Raw genomic sequence first — 21,973 nt, 5'->3', positions numbered from 1 at the left:
CCAAAGAAGACACCTTTCCACCTTTCCAGCATTACGTCTAAGAAGCATGCCTATTTCTTTAAGTAATAGTAAAAACACACAAAGGCATGTTTACAGTGCCTGCAAAAGCAATTTAACCTTTTACATGAATTAGTTTACACTTAAAATATAGCATTAAAAAAATAAAAGGAATCTAAGCACTGTTGAGTAGGCACTGTCATCTTGCACGCTATGACATACTTCAACACATTCAGTTGCCAGGTTATTATTATTATTATTATTATTATTATTAGGTACACTTGAAGGGGTTTACACTTGAAAACGAATGCAATAAATCCTACCTTCATAAAGGTTACAATGTTCTTAGGAGGAAACTGGTGCGTTTCTCCTGCACTGAACTTCAGTTGGGCGCTCTGCCTCAAAAAAACAGCAATGTCTGTGGCGCTCTGTGGTCAGGTCAAAAACAGCAAAAGAATCACCTCATATGTTGTTTTTGGGGTGTCATGAAGCCTACATCAGAGCATGATTAAAATGGTTATAATGTTCTGGGAGAGGAGTTTCTAATATTTAGTCCACCCGGTTTCTGTGAGCAAGGGTGGACTCAATACTAGAAACACCTCTCCGTTAAAATGCAATGCAGTTCAACGGCTTCAAAAATAACCACAACGTTAAATCAACACCTCTATTAAACAGTTTAAACATAACACTGCAACCTTTATGAAGGCAGTGTTGCATAAGACTGAAGTAGTTTTAGCCAGGTGTACCCAATAATCTGGCAACTGAGTGTGTGTTTTTGGTACAGTCACTGTCAAAGTGTGTGCAACTACGTGCAGCCTATACTTTAGCTATGAGTCTAAGGTGTGTGTGTTCTGTATCTGAAGTGTGTATTTTCTGTGCATGCACTGCAGAAGACAGGTGGATATGTTGGGGGGGGGGGGGGGGGGGGGGGGGGGGGGGGGGGGGGGGGGGGGGGGGGGGGGGGGGGGGGGGGGGGGGGGGGGGGGGGGGATGCAGTGACTCACGCTGTAGACTGCAGCAACTCCAGGCTGTGTGGGGAAGATTCGCTCGTCCAGTGATGGCTGACCCCGTTGGATTCTGGAGAGAGACGCGTTAAGGACAACTCTGGAAGTCAACTCCACCCTGCTTCCGCTTGGTCTTTAGATGCGACCAAAAGTGGACAGGGCTAAGTACGAGAGCGAAGGGGCACCAAGGTGGTCCGGGCACTTCTTGAACACATATGCGTCCCCAACAAGGACCTACAGTGACTAAGTCTAAAAACAAGTGGTCAACTGAAGACCAGCATGGCAGACACAAGCGTGAATGTGACTTGTTGGCTTACAGAATTACAATGTAAAGGAAGTGTAAACATGGCCCTAGAGACCAAAAAACCTGTCTGGACAACTCGTCCGATTAGATTCCTGTCATACGTTATGTTTTGTTATTCGTGCAAGAGACAGTGATATGTCTAAATATTGTCGACTAAACTACACAAAGACTTGATCTAGTAGTTTACTGTGCAGATAGTTCATTCTACACTTTTTACGCCATAAGCGTAAAGCGGATTTTAGCGGATTCAGATCCAAAAGGGCTCTCCTCAGCCACAATGGCTCTGTAGTTTGATTTCGAGGATCCCCCCACAACCACCCCGCCCAAAATGCCCCATCTCTGAGAGTACACTGTGTACCTTCACCATTTTGCAAGTGTTAAAGGGAAAATCTGAAATGGATTTGTGGACCACTTCAGGCAAGGAGACAGGCAGAGCAGCAGATCTGACTAATGCAAAGGAAAAGCAAAAGCTAACACTCTATTCAACCTCAAATCTCTTTTCAGATGTCAAAGAAAACCAAAACTTCCGGGCATACTTCCATTAATACCCTTGAGTGCTGTTCGAGCCGAAAGCAGAACAGAAGATAACTTTCTTTAAGGTTTCTGAGACCAGTAACACTGAGGCTCACTGAGGAGACAACACTGAGACAAGTGGTTAGTAACCTGCTCAGGCAGTTGTTTGTGACACACGCACATGGTCACATGGTTTAGGGGAAACCGAATGTCTGGCTTTCTTCCTTTCTTCCCTTCACACAAATCACACTGAGAGAGAGAGAGAGAGAGAGAGAGAGAGAGAGAGGGAGGTCTTTCTTCTTTCTTAAGACAATCTGACAGGGAAGGGCTGCTGACTTTCTGGCGAGAGAACCCTAAAACGTGATCCCAAATATTTTGAGCTTACTAATCTAACTTACTGTTGAAAAATGTATGTGACTTCTGACTTTAACTCTGAGAAAAAAGTTCTGAAAAGAATTCCGACTTTAATCTCAGAATTCTGAGAATAAAGTCAGAACTCCCATCCTTTTTTCACCAGTGGCCCTAAGCCTCTTCCGTAGAAAACAGATAGTAACAAATGAAAAAAAAAACGTTTGAAGCCAGACTATTTCTAACGTCCGCACAGCCGATCCGGCCGGTGAGTGGGTGGGATCGTCAGATCGGAGCTTTTGGGAGAGCTAGAGGAAGAACTCCGGCTAATCCGACTTGGGACAGGTGTGGAACAAAGGTTATCCAGAGCTACCCGACAAGCTGTTCTGACTGTAAAGGGGCCCTTAAGGCCTGCAGGGGCCGTCATCTCTTTGGCCCCCCGCCAGCACAGTTACTTGTTAATGACAAAACAAGAGGGAGACTCAGTTAGGGCGTTTTCACACCTGTAAGCCCGACCCAAGGGTCCTGTTTTTGTTACATTGGATACATTTGAGTTTAGTTTTGGTTTCACACTGCAGCTATGCAAGCGCAGTAGAGATCTACAGTACATGGGACAAAACTACATCCTGTCCTGCTGAGTCTCCAGATACTTATGTATCAAATTGTACAAACCAGAGATTTTAAAATGTGGTGCCTTCAGCTGGAATAGTCTTTCATATCCCGTTTTAGGGAAGACTCAAAACGTTGTTACACATAAAATCGATCGGAAAGCAAATTGACATTCAAACAACACAGCAAGAAACTGGTTTAATTGAATTGAAAAAGTCATCCAGTTTTGTTTCCTCTCTGGAACACTTGCAAAGTATTTCTGTTTATGTGCCTGAAAGTGTTTGCTTCAGAAAGACAACCTGTAACATAACTTCCCTTTCATAGTAAAAGCCGTTTTACATTGTGGGGGCTACTAACAGGTTAACTAACGGGGAGCATTCATTCTAGCAAGGGGATGCATTTTCACCACGTAATTTAACGTTGAGACTGACTGCCGGTGACGACAAAGAGCCCGGTGCTCTTACAGTGAGGCACAGCCATGCTCAGGTGAGCCCACTGAGAACACCAAATGACCTGAGGTGAAACATCATTAATGCCAAGCTCTCCGTATGGGGGGGCCAGGTGGACGCAGACACTTCTCAGTCAAGCTCTTCTGCGTGTATCAGGCACAACCATGAAAGTGGCTCAACGCACTAATTAGATATTAGTCATCAGTTGGATCCATTAATTTTCTGCTTGAGGAGAGAGGGTGAGCGCAATGTCAACTTCAAGTCTTACAACGGGGATCCTGCTTCAGGGAACGAGGGAAGCAGTGAGGCTGAAAAATGACCTGCAACACATCCAGTTGGACAAAATTGCAAGAATCCTATTTGAGGGTGTCTGAGACTGAGGGAAAAAAGCCGTGTAGACATGAGGGAGGGTTGCTGATGCATCATCCTAAATGAACCACACCTCAATAATGCCAGCATTAGAACTCAAAAGGACGTTTTGAGAGAGCAGTCAACTTGGTTGACGAGTAAAAATTAAATTAAATAAAAAGACAAGTCTGCCACCACAGCCTAAAACAAGCCCATGCTGACCCCTCTTCTTCGACGAGGACATAAAGTAGCTGATCTTTAATCCTCATCTAGGACGGGCGGGGGGGGGGGGAACTACTGTGGCTTCATCATTAGCTTACTGTAAAGCCACTAATGTTCTGTGTGTGTGTGTGTGTGTGTGTGTGTGTGTGAGGGGCATAGAAAGGGGAAGACAGGAGGATAATACAGCTCGATCAACTGGGATATATTACTGAATAAATTAATAAATCACAGCTGTGTTTTCAACAAACCCCCCCCCCGAATTCCGTTGGCTGAAAGCGGGCCAAAGACGTGTCACGTCACGCAAATATATCTTAAACAATAACACGATTCCTCTGAATGACACGGGGTACTTGTGCAACGGAGTGGAGGCACAGATGGTGCAGACACAAATCCCCCTTCTCCACACACACACACACACACACACACACACGTTCCATTACAGTGTGAATGATGGGTGGTAGGTTGGTAGATGCAACTCTAATATATTAGAATCTGCGTTGTGTTTGCTGAGGTCAAATAACTATAAAGTAAGAATTCTCTATGAGCGAGTGTACGCAGTGGGCCACCAGTTATTAATATGTCTATCTGAAAATGAATACATTTGTTAAATTTAACTCAGAGCTTTTGTGATAGAATGTAATGTAATATTGTAATATTTTTACAACCGAACAGGTATCGTACAGGTAAATCGGCACTCTGCAAATGCAACCGCTTGAGAAATACCACCGCTAATTAAATCTGAATTTATCGTTACTTTATGAGAGTTCCTTTGATTATATCCAAGCAAGGACTAATACGCTTGTTTGGAAATGAATCCCTTGCTGAGTGTGTATCACTGAGTGTGTTCCTGACTGCGAGTACCTTAGCTGTATTTTCCCCCAGGAAACAGAGTGTATTTTATAGGGGTGGAAAAAAGAATTGTTTCTTACATGCATTGCAATTTTGTCTAGAACAATTCTTTTAACTGGGTTGATTTTGTTTTTAAAAGTTACGGTCTCCAGACATGTGCAAATCAGAAAACAGAGTGACTCAAAGAGGATGGGAAAACTTAAGAGCTTTAGAACAAACAAAAGTGGCCAAAAGGAGAAAAAAAAAAAGACGTTTTGTATTCTAATATGACATACATAAAATCCTTAGGGACAACACATATAGGCTGTTGATGTACTTTATCCCATTACATGTGACCAACTCATGTTTCATGTCCTAAGAAGCCAACTCTCCTCCTTTAAACATGACTGAGAGAAGGTGACTCAGCATGTTTAAGCCTTAAGCACTACACAATAAAAACCTCGGTAGACAACATTTCATTACAACTTGTGTGACAAACACCATTTATGTCCAAATCTTACTAAATCAGATTATATTTTAAAATCATGCATTGGAAATGTACATAAAAAGATTGCTGCATTGATAATCGGTTTATATTCGGATGGCCGGCCTCTGAATCGGAATCGAATCACGACGTGCCAAGAGTCCCCCCCCCTCAGTATTTTACCTGTGTTTCTGACCACGAGTAGCTGATCCTTGGCTGTTTCTCAGGGCTGATTTAGTAATTGGGGGCCTTGCTAATCTTTTCACTTTTCTCGAATTGAAAATGTTGGTATAATAAACAGATTAAATTAAATTATTGGCAGTGGTTTGGGGAACACTCAAACTGTTCTTTCTTCCCAAAGTAAAACTTTTAACTGAAAAGTCCTGCATTCAAATGTTTACTTAAAGTGAGAGTAGAGAGAGGCATTATCTGGACAATGTAAGCCTTTATTAAAATTGAAATATCTGTTCAAGGTGGAGCTTTCAACTGAAACATAACGCTGGATACTAGGGGTGGGGGGGAAAAAAACAAACAAAGCATAGTATCGCAATATTTTCAGTGGCAATACTGCATCGATACACAGGCGCCAAGTATCGATCTTATATTAAATATGTGTTGGTCAGTTTGTCTGCTTGACATTATCCTTTTGCAATAATAACACGTGATTGACGTGATATGAGCAAACAGAGAAATGTTTCTTTTTAGATGAAACCGATGTTGACAAAGTTTCCTTTTGGGGACATTATTTGAAATTGGGAAAAATTAGAAGTTTAAGAAAGGTTATAAATTGCACTATATTGCTGAATATCGCAATATCTTTAAAATCGCGAAAGTATCGTATCGTAAGTATCGTGATGATATTGTAATGGCAGGCGACTGGTGATTCTGCCCCCCCCCCCCTCTGGATACAATAACAAACCATAATGCATCCCATTTTAAACATTATCATCAGTGAGTAACACCATATAGACTACGTACATGTTTTATACAGTTTATGGCCCCGCCCTGCTCTGCCTCTGATTGCTTTACCCTGACATTCTTAACCTAACCTTAACCAATCTCACTGCTCATGCCTAAACTAACCAACCCAACCAACACGCAGTAGCCAATCAGAGACAGAGAATGGCGGTTCAGGCCTCCGCCACAATAGGATTCACAACGTAAATCCCTGGACGGGCACTGCACTTGTACTCGTTGAGAGCATTTAAACATAAACATTTTGGACAGTAGGTCTACACTGTATATTTGTTGGAGGGCTAAACTCCATCAGCAACCGTGACGCAGCCCCGTCTGTCGTGTATTTGTGAAACGCTGCCAAGGTGTGTTAAAAACATCCATGTTTAATAAGAATTGGATCCTGCGTTTGAGGCTTAGCTCCGTTCATTCCTATGAGAGAGTTGCTCATTGGCCCATAAAGATACAAATGTTCAGCTGCTGCATATAAAAACATAAAAACCTGGATTACCGGCGCTACGTCCACATTATTGGACCCATTGAGCAGGTCCACTAGAGACCTCCGCCGAGACGGCTACTTCGGATTTAGCACTCCGGCTAACGTGAATGGGGATAAAATGACCTCATCGTGCAGCTCTTCCAAGACTTTCCAAATGTCACAAGACCAAAGTTATCATTTTTATCAAGTTATCAGTCATTTGGGGGATTGTGACAAAAATGTATCACTGATTTACAGATGTGTCTATCGCCATGTAAGTCTACGGTTTTTGGGGCCCATGGCATCCTGTGATGGACACAGAAGTTGTAATTGGTCGCTCTGTCCTGGGGGCCTGCTTAAAAATGTGAAAATACGTCCTATTATTTAGTCACTAACCATAGTGGACGCCAGTGACAGCTATCATCTGTGAAACTACTTAAGAAACATTGCTGCACTTACGAACCGTTTTTATCTACACACAATTGCACAGTTGTTTAGCTGCAGAGTATACACAATATTGCATTTGTACATATATAAAAGCAATGCTCAAATTCCTGCTCCGTTGCAAATGTTTGCACTGTACTGGCAGATGTCGTAGCACTAAGACTTGCTGACAAGTCGATGTGAACATTCTCAACGCCACCATTGACATACCGCATCATGGTTTGTGGGTGGGCTGGATCGCCAAACACAGAGTTCACTGTTGAAAGCATTGTAAGTATAACCAGAAAATGTTAGTTTGTTTTAGTTAGTGGTCGTATTTGAAAAGCATTTTTATGAGTAAATGCAGGTGTTGATTTCTGATGAGTAAATACATGACAACAATAATGTGTAAATGTCCCTTCACACACAGCTCTGACAGTGTGCAGAATGTCTTCCTCAACAGGCCACTCCCTCTCTGGAAAGAACAGTCCTGCATGCTGGCTCATAACAACTCAGCAGTTTATTTATAACATCCCACAGTGAGTGTGCTCATGAGAATATCTTCTCATGCAGGCTGCACACACCTGTCCTAAAAAAAGACTACAGTGCTGTGTGGCCTACTAGCTGGGTACACACCTCAGAACCAACACTGGCTGTGTGACTGCGTGCCTGGCTGGCAGGTCACATCAAACCTCACGGCACTTTATTGACAAATGCTGTCATCCGTTTTGTCAAAAGAGAAACCACGAGGACAAGGAACAAAAAAACAGCACGCAAAGTTGTGAGAGAGAAAAGTAAGCGATGCTCTTCAAAGAGAGATAAAGTGCTGTACAATGAATCCTGAGGGATTGAATGGGGTGCCCAGTGAGACATGCAGGGGGAAAATGGGGAGAGGGCCACAGTTTTCTGAGCTGGGCCAGCAGTGGGGTGAGGTGAGCTGTGGAGGGAAATGAGGGCCGGCTGAGGCAGGCTGGGTGACCTGGGCCTTTGTTGCTAGATGGTGGGAAGCGCCACCTTGGCCTCTCGCTCTGAATGCTAAGCAGCACAGCCATTGTCTGACAAGCGCAGCAGCTAACGCATGCGCTGGGTGTTCCTCTGGCAACCAGGAACAGAAACAAACTGCAACACGTTGATGTTCAACAACAAAACTAATATAAGTAACTTTGGAAAAGGAGTACTTATTACATTACATTAAATTAAATATACATTAGCTAGGAGAACCTGATCAACTGGCATGGTATCCGTGTATTGCCAAGTGTATTTTTGCCTCCATATGGATACACATAGCGACAAATCATATAGAAGATTGAATATTTTGGATTGAATTTATGATAGTATCTCCAACTCCTGAACACATTTAGTTAAAAAAAACAAAAAAAAAACAAGAACTGAAGTAACCAACTATTGTGCTATATGGCTGCCTGACGGTTTGTCCCTGTACATTTAACAGGGTTACAGATTATGCTACATTAGTGGATCAATAGCCACAACAAAATAAGAAACTTGGTCATTGTTAATGCTAAGCCAGAGTGAACAAAAAGGCAAATAAGACAATTATGCCCAAGATAACTCCTACTGTGAAAAAGGGAAATATTTACTATTATTCTAGAATTATGTATCCATATCCATGATGCCTTAAACATGACAAATTAAGTGAAAAGTTCTGTACTCTGGTTCACATCATACAGCAAAAAGTAGGTTAGTCATCTGGAGAGTCAACAGATGACTCTGCACAACAAATAAAGAGACCATTATCTTCTGTGATGCGTTTGCGTTGCTCCTTTAAACTCACAAACAAGTCAAAATCATCACAACATACTGTAAGCAAGACATACCGCCACCTGCTAACCAGCTACTTACAGCCTGACAGAAACGCAGGGCGGCTGTGATCGTGGGTGGCAGGACATCAGGTTGAGACATCACACCACAAAGCTAAAACCACAACAGAAGCTGTCATATCACAAAAGACCCAGTTTTCTGCCACTAGCAGGCAGGAGATGTCAACCTAATCCTGTCTGGCACTACAGCAACCATGCTGTAAATAAAACAAGATGTGACATAACCACGGTGACTTCACTACGCCAAAAGTAGGGTAGAGTAATATTGGTGTTTAACTGTGTAAATTCTAAGGAAAAGGTGTATTTTGGGGCAATGAAAGTACAAACCCACCACATTGAGGCTGAACCATACACTGCATTTTAATATTTGGAGACAAATTTATGTGAGAGGGGTTTCAGGTGGGATTTAACAGTATGTTACTATAAAACCTTATGTCATTAACAGTCAAGAACTGGCAAGCTATTTTCTTACTGCTAAATTTATAAAGGCTGTCATGCTGAGATCTCACCGGCCCATGCACTGACAGGCCTGCAATAGTAGCACCTCTTCAAAAGAGCTACAGTCGTGTGAAAAAGGCGGTGCAATTCCCACAAACCGGGCTTCATTCAGGCAAACATTAGTCCCATTGTGAAGCCACAGGTCAACACCCTGAAATGGAAGAAGCTTTGCTGCTCTGCGACGTCGCTTTCACCGACTTGTGCAATAACTAGCATTAGAGGCTAACGTGGCCGTTAATTTAGCCTGCTGCCAAAGTAACTAGCTAGGCACACGCACCTTGCTAGCCAACAACGGTAATGTTAACTGAACAAAGCCGGTAACCGGTGTGGCAAAGCCTGATAGACTGCCGGTGATGGAGCTTAGCTAGAGCCAAACATGTCACATTTTCTATCATTAACTGTAGCTATTCCACTAAATTCAAATGACAGCTACTGTTATTTTCAAAAACAAATGTAACTACAATACGTAGTGTAGCGAGAACCCCCAAAAATCAACCTGACATGTCCGTTAGCTTTGACAACCGGCTTGATAAGCTAACGTTAGCATACTTAGCTAGGTTAGCTAATTGTCCCCTCCCCTCCTCCAAGCTCCCTCCAAACGTAACCATCATCCCCGCATTTAAACCTGTGTTATCTATCACTAATAAAACGGCAGTGTGGGTTACTGTCATAACGGGGAATGAAATGCATAAATCACAACCAATTTCCTATATTACCCAAGTGAAAGGATACTGAGGTGGTGGTACAGCGCCGGGCTGAGGAGCTGTTGGGGCTCCCGGCGGCAGAGACACGGAGGTCAGGGTAGCCCGCAGTTGGCTCGATGGAGAGGGTCCACCTCCAGGTCCGCTAACTGCGACAGCGGAGGATTTGGGGACCACTTTCGGTGGCAAACTCATCGCAAAAAAATCAACAAATAAAAACAATACCTTAATAAATACTGATACAAACAACGCCTAGCTTGCATACATAGAGCAAGCGTAGCAGATTCTTGAAGCAGGCCCCAAATCCCTTTAACGAAATGGGATAACGAAGCTCGAATAGCAACACAAACGTCTTTTTTTCATGGAAAGTCGCTGTTCGGATCAGCGATGCTATTCATGGGGACGGTGGGAGGTTTAGCCTCCCTTGCCCGTCCGGAACCTCTGCGGATCCGGCTCGGTTCCGTTTCTTTCAAAAATAAATAATCGCCACGATCTTCAACCTCCCTCAACGATCTACCTTTTCTTCTCGACACGTATGTTTCCTATCATTTTTTTTCCTCACAGAGATGAGAGACTTCGCCAACATGGCGTTGCGGCCGCTTCCAGCAGTCCGGGCAGGACAGATGATTCGGCAATTCTCGGCCAGTTACGGATTCACTCGGCTAATCAACTAACCTACAATCAGATACAGAACCCATACATGGCTCACGTGTCCATGTTTCTGAAATACTGTTGTCTTCTTTTTAAAATGTTTTTTTTTTGCGGTTTTCCAGTCCTTAAATGTAGTTATTGAGATTAAAATCCAGGATGTAAGAGCATATCATTAACAGTGGCTAAACACATTATTAAGCAAAATAATTAAAATAAAGTGTGTTCAATTACATCAGCATGCACAATTGATTCGACTCATTTGCGTGTATGCCATGCAAAAATACTCAAGTATGTAGCTGTTTCCCGACAGTAGACTTCATAGACTGTACTGTACAGCATATAACACGGATTATTTGTGTTATTAGCGCCATCTATCGTTCACCTGGCTGCTTCACATCTGCAAGTCAGCAAGACAATTTCCCATTACTTTTCCTGTCTTTGGTTAGGTGGTGTAGGCTGAGGCAATGGATGCTATTTAAATCTAGTCACACATCTCTGTACTACAAAAGGTGTGTATGTGAGCTCAAGCAACTAAAATTGCAGACATGAGGCAAACTGTTTTAAGATTGGTTTTACTATACAAAATAATTTGTGACAAATTCTTGCTCATAAAAAACAGGTATGGCACATCATAGCTTAGCCTATATAGCCACGTTTTGGATGAAAAAATAATTGAGGATTTAATATATTGGTCTTCCATTACAGAAATGAAACATCAGCAGTGGGACACACATATCATGTAAATATCTCTATAAAATAAGTAAGTTTTTCCAGATTGTACAGAACATGTTTCTAAAATCTTGCAAAGGTTCAAAGACTAACGGTTGCTGTATTATTCAATTAGATTTACACTTACAGTTCTTAATAAACAGCTTTAAAACTGTCCATATGAACCAGATTTTCATATTCCACCCAGTTAAACATCTTTCAGCTCCCTGGTTCACTGTCATATAAAACCTTGTGAACATAAATAAAACACAATAAAAATACATTGGAGCGGATCCAAGCACAGTGAAGAGTTACAGCAAAAAGAAATATCACTTTGCTTATGTATTACTTTATGGGGGAAAAAAACAAGCAGTGCACAAAATTTGAGAGTGGTTCCCCCCATTTTCTGTAACCATTTGTGGGTGTCCAGTGTCAAGTGTCCAAAAAGCACATTCAGAGCAAAATTTGAGTTCAGAAGGTGGGGAAAGCTGTTTGGTAAACCAACAGTCCTTGTGGAGAATCATGGAAGATTGAGATCCTCCATACAGAACAGGGATATTTTGTCCTGACAAGCATTAAGTGGCAAGGCGGTGGGTGTTTCAGTGGTAAAAACGTTCCCCGTCCGGAGAGACCTCTGTCAATATATTCTCCATTTCACTTTTCGCTGACAAACAGCACGGAGGCCTCACCAAAGCTCACACTTATGTTTAGGGTTCATGGGAGCATCTGCTTTGCAGCCAAAGTGCTCTGAGAATTCGTGGGAGTTGGAGATGGTGCCGATGACTCTGAATCTGGAGGGACTGTGAGGATCTGTGATGACGCCCTCGTGTGAGCTTTCGGGTGTCCTGACAGAGCACCATACCTGCAGGAATAAGAACACATAAGGAGAAACAAAACCCCGATTAATAAATGTTTCTGCATGGTCCTTTGAAATTATTTTGCTGATTTCTATGAAGATTTACAGAGAGATTTCTTGACTGAATTGTTATCATTGCTTATGATTTTTCATATTCATTTGAATTCCTTTCTTGTCATTACAGCACTTTTAAGTGTTTTTTGAGGTTATTATTTGAAATATTCTGTCTAGTGATCATACATGTTTGGGCTTGTTTTATTCTGATTTTTTTTGTTTTGTAATCTGACTTAAAGTCCCTTTTAGAAGTTTTCTACTTGTTCCTTGACTGTGCAGAGCGATGTTTGTGCAGACTCCAGGGAACATACACTGAGAACGGACTTTACAATGAAGTAGGAGATACGTGTTGGGTCCAGCAGTTAAACTTTGGAAACAATATTAGCATATTCATGGATTGTTCAAAGAGGGGAAAGGCGTAGATGACTATAAAACCTTATCAGACAAAATATTATTCTATTCGTATGTCTTAAAACATGTCTGGAGTGGAGCTAGAGACATGCAATAAAAACAGCAGTAGTATCAGTGTGATCAAGTAAGAAGAATCAATATGATTAATGCGAGTGATACAAACCTGGGCAAATCCTACAAAAAACAGCTGATGGTTGGTCATTCCCAGGGCAGGCAGCGTGGCCTCCTCGCCGTTCGTTTTGATCCAGTTCACATAGGCCTTCGAAAGCAACAAACGCCCATGTTACACACATGCCCTCACTGTTTTTTATTCATGTAAACATGTATAATGACATATAGAATTGTCACAATGACTAATTTTGCTGGACGATAAATTGTCCCAGAGATTAGTGCGAAAAATGATAATACTGACGTTCTGAGACCATTTTCATATAATATAATGATCCAGTAATAGCATAATAAAGCAGATACACTTTTTCAAAGACCAATACACTTATTTCTAAAGAATATGCAACACTGGAACTGGAAGACATTTTAAATATCCACAATAAATGTACAAAACAACCAAAAACAATGAATAAAATGGACTCTCAGTCTCTCTTAACAAAAAATGCACTGGAATTAAATAAATAGGATATTTTTACGGACGCGATAATTTCAATTTAAAATGATCGAGCTGTTTTTATTTATCATGCGATTAATTGATTTACTGCCTATTGCAACAGGCGTAATGATATAGACCGAGGGAAAATAGAAGATCTACTTTCGGTTCTGCACAGTGTTATTTCCCTCTGGTTAACATGTACCATATAATGAAGGCTGCTTTTACTTCCATATGATTTGCCTCTCTGCTTCATAGCCTTTTGACCTTTCATTACATGGAAAGAATGTGTGCATGTCAAGAAGTAACCAGAGGCCGACAAGGTCACTCACAACCACCTGTTGCTTTTTCCAATACAGATGAATGGATGTGACCCACAACGGCCTCAAAGAATAAACTAAAGCAGGGAATTGATGTCAGATCTGCAGGACAGTTACCTGACCTTGTAAACATGCAATCAGACAATGTTGCAGTAGAAAGAAATAACCACAGTGGTATAAACTGTCTCCCCTGCACTAGCACCATTTTGCTTCCATGTTTTGCAACATTTAAGGTTACTCATGCTTCCTATCTGACATCAGACCTTGTATGCGGCCTTGAGTCCCCCGTTGTCAGCGATGTTCTCTCCCAGAGTGTGTTTTCCATTCAGAGGCTCCTGGTTGATGCTGTAATTTCCGTACTGCTCCACCATGCACTGCGTCTGCTTCTTGAAGGCCTCCACAGAGGAGTTCTTCCACCAGGGACGCAGGTTTCCCTCCTTGTCGTATTCCCTCCCTTTAATAACAAAAAGTGTGAATTCTTAATTAAATCATTTAGTATTAGAAGGACGATATCTTCCATCCTCTCAGATGTAAACTGTTCCAAATGGAAAACTCTTGACCAACCTTGGTCATCAAAAGCATGAGTCAGTTCATGGCCCATGACCACTCCAATTCCACCGAAGTTAAGAGCTCTGAAAAACAAAAAAAACATACATTTAGAAATCTACGTAGCAAACCTTTATTACAATACAACAGCTTTTCAACAGTTTTTGGAAAAACACTTTTTTGCAGAAGATCAATATCACTCTCATATTTGTCAGTTCAATATGAAGCTCAAGCCAGAGTCTGGTTAGCTTAGCTTAGCACAAAGACTGGAAAAGGGGAAGGGGGGGCAGCTAGCCTGGCTCTGTCCAAATGTAACAAAATCCACCAACCAGCGCCTCTTAACATTATAGATATATTAAATCTGTATAAAAAGTGTAAGCGACAATTTGTGGTTTTATGCGTTTGTGATTCTATTTCTTTGTTGTTGAGCTGCCCACATAGCAGATGTGTTCAGTTCAAATTCAATCAAATCAAACTGAATATTCAAATAAAATGTATTAATGAAGTAAATCACATTTAGATTATATTTGCAAAACAACAAAACAACCCACCAGCATTATCCCAAGATAATGGTTGTATTTTGTTTTACTACCAGTACGTTTAATACTTCAGTAGAGTTTTGATTAGGGGTGGGGGAAAAAATCGATACATCATAGTATCGCGATATTTTCCATAGCAATACTGCCAAGTATCGATCTTTTATTATATACGTGGTTGGTCAGTTTGTCTGCTTGACAATCCCATTTTGCAGCACTAAAATTGAAATGAGATACAAATAGAAAAATGTAACTATTTAGATAAAACAGATGTTGAGAAAGTTTCATTTTGGGGACATGATTTGAAGTTGGAAAAAAAGGTAATAAATTGCAATATATTGCAGAATGTGGCAATATGTTTAAAATCTCAATAATATTGTCTCGTGGCATAAGTATCGTGGTATATATCGTGATATATCTTATCGGGAGGCGTCTGCTGATTCCCAGCCCTAGTTTTGCTGCTTATATGGTTTGGCGGACTAAGAACAATGTTTGACTTGTTTTCTATTCTTTTCAAATAAAATCCATCCAACATGATTTAGTAAGCCTGCAGCAGAAGACCTACTTGGGCCAGAAATGGCTGTAAAACGGAGCCTGAAGAATTCCTGCAGGTAGAACAATCTCATTCTTGGTTGGGTTGTAATATGCATTCACGGTCGGAGGGGTCATGCTCCACCTGAAAAACAAACAGGGAACACAGAACCACGTGAGGTTGACATCAAGGACACAACAAATTCAGAATATCTGAATGCCATGTAGGCCTGCACGATTAATCGTTATGAAATCATGATCTCGATTCACCCTGTTTAATTTTTAACCCTCCTGTTGTCCTCTGGGTCAAATTTGACTCATTTTCAAAAGGTTTCTAAATTTGAAATTTGGGTTTCCTTCAACCAAATTGTAAAACCTACACTGCTCCTCACAGGTTAAATAACTGATCAGTTCACTATTTTCATTGAATTTGGTTGTTTTATTTAATTTCATTGCATTTTAATGTGAAAAAAAGAAGATTTAAGAACACTGAAAAAGTGATAGAAATGTAGGGAAAAAAACAACAAAAACGTCCCAAAAAAACAAAACAAAAAAGACAAAAAGGTTATAAATACATCACAACAATATAACAATATATTGCAGAATTTTGCAGTATGTTGAAAATCGCAATAATATCGTATCGTGGCATAAGTATCGTAATGATATCGTATCGGGAGGCGTCCGGTGATCCCCCCCCCCCCCCAGTTGCCTGTTCACATATCTAACATATCTACTATTTCATATTACATATCTGTGCTCATCATCATATGTACATTGTATGTACTTGTGTTATTGTTGAATACATAATTCTAAAATTGTATGATGTTTTTGTTGAGTTATAATTACACAATACTTTTTCTGACCTTTTCAAATCCCCCCAACAAATAACCTGTATTACAAAAAAACTAAACTAAAATGGCAAACCCGCTTTGAAACTAATTCAAACTAAACTGAATGTGAAAACAGAAAGTCGAAACCAAATGAAAATAAAAACTAATGGAAAAAAAAATGCAAAACTATAATAACCTTGGTTTGGTACTGCCAATTTATTTTGAGAATCGTGATATTAATTCTAAGCCCAAAAAATCGTGATCAGTATTTTTCCCGGATTCATGCGGGCCTAATGCCAGGCTGACTGCAGATCAGTTTGAAGGCATGGGAACCCAAATATGTCCCCCCCACCGGCCTAATTAGAGACAAGGATCAGCTTAATGGAGAGACGTTTGTAGCGTGGGAACATTTGTGTTCTGCTGACGCTGTAGCGTAATGGGAATGTATTTCCCATTGGAGTGTGTAGCTTTCTCTCTGTCAAGCGGGGGTGGGGGGGGGGGAAGATGAGGTTTACTGGAAGTGAGCAACTCACTGGTTTCTGTTGGGGGTTTTCCTCAGCTGGTCTGCGGTCACTCTGGCTGAGAAGTTGTAGTACTGCATGACATTTTGAAAGTTAAGATCTGACACCACCTCGAACTAAAGGAGAGAGGAATCAGAAGGGTGGAGTTATGGGGTTTTAGTGAGACATCTGTGAAAAATAAAAGATATATATATACAGTTCCACATGTACCTACATCATTGAACACTTTGTCCAGCTTTGTGGCGTTCATGATGAACTCTGGGTATCCAACCATGTTGTATATTGCATCTGCCTGTGACAAATTAAAAAAAAGAGGAAAAAGCTGTAAAAGACACAATTTCACACCAGGGGGCAGTGCTGTTTTTCTTGGCCACCTTTGCACAGGAAAATCATTCCAATGTCAACGTATCGCTAAAGCTGCAGTGGGAAAACTTCCTGGGAAAGAAAATTCACGTCAACTTTCTCGCACCTTTTCTTTTGCTGCTTTTTTTGTCTCTGAGTCCATCCAGCTCACGTCCTTCAGGCTGTCCTCAAACGCCCATTTAATCTCTGCAACCATATCCTCAGCCTGAAGCCCAGAAGAGACAAAAGAAAGTCACCAAACAGAAGATCGTCTCACGCAGCAGGAGCCGCTACTTGCGAGGAGAGGACTTTAAAACGCTTACGATGGCCTTGTTGTCCTCGGCGAAGGTGGCTTTGACAAACATGGCTCCTAGAGCGAAGCCCAGGGCGCTGTCCGTGTCGCTGACGCACAGCTTCCAGCGTGCCGTGCAGCTCTGTAACATCAAATCAACACGTCAGTTCATGTTAAAGAAAAAGAATGCCTCCTCACTGTTAAAGAGCATCACTCTCTTTGGAATTAGATTTTCTATCAGTGGGGTACATTTCGGTAAACGCATTTCCGTCTGCTTCAGTCAGTCACTTCCCACAATTCCCAGGATGAACGTGACAAACCCCAGAGAACTGGCTACATGTGTAGGTGGAGAGAGCTGTAGCCGTGGTGAAACAGTAGCCAAGTGAGAGTGTTTCTCTCAAAATACATTTCTCCTGCAAAGCCCTGGATAAGTCTGGCGACCCGACCCAATTTCTTCCTGCTTCTCACCCACTGCATCCTGGGAACTCTCACTATTACTATTACTACTATCTCCCTATGTATGAAGTGGGGACCTACGCTACTGGTAGCTTTCTTGCTGGAGGACAATTTTTAAATTTGCTATAATACAATAAAACAAAACTATAGCAGCATATTTTTAGGCATTTTTATACATACAATTCATAAAACAGGAACTATAACTTCCACTGTTTAAAAAAAAAACTCTTTATCTTTCTTTTCTAAATAACTTATCCTTCAATCCAATGACGTAGAACACAGGGGAGCCAATGAGTAGAAGATCCATCTAACAAAGAAAACTAACACAAAGGAGAGAAAATAGTTATTTTCTTTCTTTTGAGAAATTTGCAACCTCTGCGCTTGTTTTTTTGAGCCGCTATCGCTCTCTCTTGCAGTGGGAGCGAGCCGAACAGCAGAACACCAACAGAATGGAAATGAATGACGGAGGGGAGGGATTTCAGCAGGGGAAAAAAGTTATATTTTCCTATGATTCTATGTTTTGAGTTCAATTATAATGCAAAGGGCGTCGTCTGCGTGGAGGTTTGAAAAGTGTCACCACGCTTGCGACAACTTTCGTCGGCATTGGCCTGAGTCCTCACATAACAACTTTGTCTCCATCTATCTTAAAGCAATGATTTTACATATTGACCAATATTTAATGAGTGCACTTCTGGCAGCAGGAAAAAAAGGCCCTTACTAAAAGCTGGATGTTGCAGACTGGACCTACAATTAATAATTGCATAGATGTGACAATGTATGGAAAAGGTTACTTTTTCTCTCAACCTAAAGTCATGAAACACCGGGAGAAATGGGTACAATTCATCCGATCTTTAAGACAAGATATCGCCATGGTAACGAGTTGAAGGAACGTCCACTATTTGTTTGATTTTTTTTCTTCTTCTTGGGTTCCCCAATGTATCTCAGTGATGTCAACATAACTGAATGATGCCAAACTGCTAAACACATATCTATCTATTTTAGAATTTTATGCATTTACTTTTTGCTTCTGTACCCCACTGCATGTAAAAAGTTAAATTATATGTTTTTTACTTTTCTACACATACAAATATTATTAAAAGTGAATGGACATTGGACATCTAGATCACGAAACTATTGATACAAAACCTTTGGTTCTGTACAATTCTGATACTAACAACTTTAATTCCGTTTGTACTTGTCAACTGATGTGAAATCTCCCATTAAAAAGATCATTATAAAAAAATCAAAGTCAAAATCAAAATCTAACACTCCAACAGGTAATCCATTGATTGCATGTAAAAAACACAAAAAACAACAGTCCCAGATGATATGGAAGTTGTTATCAGGGGAAAGGAAGGACAAGGACAAAGGCAACCATGTGTACATAGAGTAGATACAGAGGATTAAGGTTGGAATGAGGAAATGAGGAGTGTATTAAGCAAGCACCGGTAGTTGTAAATGCTTGCATGGAAGGCACAGATGGAAAAAGAGACTTGGCTGCACTCTAACATTAAACAGAACCACAAAGAGACACACACAGAGAGTTTGGGGGGTTTGTTGTTACAACTTGACCCCAAGGCCGAGGGAACAGGATCTTCCTCAGATAAGGGCTGGGAGCCTTCCCAGTCAGACTGTTACTGAGAGGGGACAGCTTGCTACCTAATCAGTTAGACAGGATACAAGTTAAAGTCTGAACAGCTTTAACTGTGGGACTAAATTAGCTGCACCTAACTATTAGGTTCTATTAATTATTGTCATTGTCGATTCATTTGTCGATTACTGTCTTGATTTATTGATCCGTTGTTTTGATCAATAAAATGTCCAAAAATGGTAAAAAGAAAATGTCAAACAGGGTTTTACAAAGCCCAAGATGGCGTCCTCAAATGTCTTGTTTTGATTTCAACTCAAAGAAACTCAGTTTACTTTCACAGAGGAGTACATAACTCATTCATATTTAAAAGCTTTTTGTTCTTAAAACACTACTTAAAACAACCAAAATGAGTAAGCTTTGCAGTTCTAGTAAATCCCTTTGGACATTGACTGTGATACATGTACCTGTGATAAACAGTTTTCTTATTTTAATTTCTATTTCTTATTTTTTTATGGGGGTTGGAGCATTTTAAAGCACCAATATGACAATATGATCTGTGGACAAACATCACAGTGTGTCTGCATTTTACAATAAGCCTCATTTCAGAAGGAAGGAAGTAAGGAAACCAGGTGTCTCGTTTACATGAAGTTTTAGAAAGCCTGGCTGCCACATTAATGCAACCATAAAGCACTGACTGAACATTTACATTTGTTGTAAAGTCATGTCTTATTGAAGGGAAACTTCTTTTCCTCATTTGGTGCCAAATTTCCATTTAACTACATTCAGTAGAAGTGAACCCTCTGCCAAGTGTCAGACACAAGGACACGAGATCAAGTGAAAAGCTCTGTAAACCAAGCGCTTGGGCTTTGGGCCACTTCCTCTGCCAGTGTATACTGGCCAACTAAAAAGCCAACAAAGCAGAAAGATAATAGCTAAACGGCGACTTAGATGTGTGTATCCGGTTCACCAACTCGATAAAAATACATTGTCTGGATGACAATCTGCCACACTAGTTTTTTTCTGAATTTTTATCCGCTTTTTATATGCTCTATCCCACCTCTGTTTTTAAATCTGTCTAATGCTGGAAAACAGTGACTGTAAAAAGAATGGGTCGGAATCTCTTGGCATCTCATGATTCGATTCAGAGGCCAACGATTGGATTCTAAACCGATTATAAATGCGACAATCTTTTTATGTACATATAAATCCAAGTTTGTTAGATTTTGACATATACAGTATTTGTCAAACACAGGTTTTAATTAAACGTTTTGTCTACTGAGGTTTTAATTGTGTAGTTCGTATGCCTTAAACATGCTGAGTCACCTTCTCTCCAGGTGATCTTCCATGTCAGAGGCTGAGTCATGTTTAAAGGAGGAGAATTGGCTTTTTAGAACATGAAACATGCGGTGGTCACATGTAATGTGCTGAAGTAGATCAGCAGCCTATATGTGGTTTTCCTAATTATTTTATGTATGTCTTATTAGATCAAGTGTATTTATACACAATTTTTTTTTCTTTTTCTTTTAGCCATTTCAGGGTGTATTTTTTCTGCCTAAACTCTAAGTTGTTGTCTATTATGCCATCCTATTCCAGTCACTCTGTTTTCTGATTTGTACATGTACAGTACATGTCAGTAACGTTTATCGTTTAAATAATCAATTATTAACTTATCAGAGTCAAGCTTCGAATCGCGATGCACCTAAGAATGGATTATCCCCCCCCCCCCAGTAAAAAGGCCTAAATGTCATCTCTCACCTTCTTAGTTCCATACATGACCTCAAGGAAGCGCTGCTCTGCATCCTGGAACCTTTGGTCCAAGATGGACACAAGCTTCCTCACCACCTTCATTATCATGTAGTTGTTGAGAAGGCTGAAAAGGGAAAAATATCAAATTCATTGCTGTTTCTTTAATACTGCCTTGGTGATTACCCTTGTGCCTTTCAGTGGGACGATTTATGCATGTATAAATTATGTAAACAGTGTTAATACATGAACAGCCATATTAACGTACAACCGGTGTTTGATTCATAAATGGAAAAACTATTTATGCATCCAAAGTAACTAACCTTTTATTTGTTTTACTTATGAGGTCAGACACTTGCTGGAGGTATTCTTTAGCATAAACAACCACCGGCTCTGACTCGTTGAGCTCCACGGGAGCAAACACTTCTGTGAGGTACGGCATCCAGTCCACTACAGGAACCAGAGTCTGAAGACAAAGACACAATGAGACAACGTCTGGACACAAGCATGTACGTTTTTTTACAGTCCCACATCCTGAAGATTTACGTTTCTATATTTGCATTACATACTGTAGCTGTCTTAAGTACTTCGCAGGAGCAGTCATGATTTGTAGAAAATTATTATTTTATGTGGTGTTGTTGTTTTTACTTTGGCAGGTCAAACCAGGGGACGCTTAGGGTGCTTTCACATCTGAGCAGTTTGGTCCGTTTTAACCAAACCTTGGAGCGAATTATTGGATAGTTTGATTATTATGCATTATTATGAATTTTCCACTCTATCGGTACTGGCATTTATAATGGCTGATAAATGAATATTTGAAAAATCGAATAAAAATGGATGAAACACCCTTCCACCATGTTATGATTGTTGGCGTTGCATAGTCTGTCCACAAGAGGACGCTCTACATTGTCCCTGTTAGTGATGGCGTTGCATAGTTTGTCCACCAGAGGACGTTCTACAACGTCCCTGTTAGTGATGGCGTTGCA

At 40.7% G+C, this 21,973-nt stretch overlaps 2 protein-coding genes across 17 annotated transcripts in view; both read right to left on the bottom strand.

The window, feature by feature from the left end:
- Positions 1 to 10,638, bottom strand: part of eif4g3a (eukaryotic translation initiation factor 4 gamma, 3a) — a 48,306-nt gene extending 37,668 nt beyond the window's left edge. For 12 of the 16 annotated variants that reach the window (XM_034869330.1, XM_034869331.1, XM_034869335.1 and 9 more), the window contains exons 1-3: positions 10,030 to 10,638; positions 1,002 to 1,074; positions 321 to 425 (exon numbers count right to left, since the gene is read on the bottom strand). In XM_034869330.1, coding sequence (XP_034725221.1) covers positions 321 to 425; positions 1,002 to 1,074; positions 10,030 to 10,193 — 342 coding nt within the window. In that variant the 5' untranslated portion in view covers positions 10,194 to 10,638. The remainder of the gene's footprint in view (positions 1 to 320; positions 426 to 1,001; positions 1,075 to 10,029) is intronic. The other 4 variants (XM_034869341.1, XM_034869344.1, XM_034869342.1 and 1 more) reach the window with 1 other exon arrangement.
- A 567-nt stretch (positions 10,639 to 11,205) lies between these two features.
- Positions 11,206 to 21,973, bottom strand: part of ece1 (endothelin converting enzyme 1) — a 19,045-nt gene continuing 8,277 nt past the window's right edge. Inside the window, exons 8-18 of the mRNA XM_034869861.1 lie at positions 21,311 to 21,453; positions 21,000 to 21,114; positions 17,229 to 17,339; positions 17,033 to 17,131; positions 16,778 to 16,855; positions 16,576 to 16,679; positions 15,247 to 15,357; positions 14,164 to 14,231; positions 13,863 to 14,053; positions 12,842 to 12,937; positions 11,206 to 12,219 (exon numbers count right to left, since the gene is read on the bottom strand). Coding sequence (XP_034725752.1) covers positions 12,043 to 12,219; positions 12,842 to 12,937; positions 13,863 to 14,053; positions 14,164 to 14,231; positions 15,247 to 15,357; positions 16,576 to 16,679; positions 16,778 to 16,855; positions 17,033 to 17,131; positions 17,229 to 17,339; positions 21,000 to 21,114; positions 21,311 to 21,453 — 1,293 coding nt within the window. The 3' untranslated portion in view covers positions 11,206 to 12,042. The remainder of the gene's footprint in view (positions 12,220 to 12,841; positions 12,938 to 13,862; positions 14,054 to 14,163; positions 14,232 to 15,246; positions 15,358 to 16,575; positions 16,680 to 16,777; positions 16,856 to 17,032; positions 17,132 to 17,228; positions 17,340 to 20,999; positions 21,115 to 21,310; positions 21,454 to 21,973) is intronic.

Source organism: Etheostoma cragini, chromosome 4 (assembly GCF_013103735.1).
Source record: "Etheostoma cragini isolate CJK2018 chromosome 4, CSU_Ecrag_1.0, whole genome shotgun sequence".
NCBI lineage: Eukaryota > Metazoa > Chordata > Actinopteri > Perciformes > Percidae > Etheostoma > Etheostoma cragini.
This window is presented reverse-complemented; position numbering and strand designations above follow the sequence as displayed.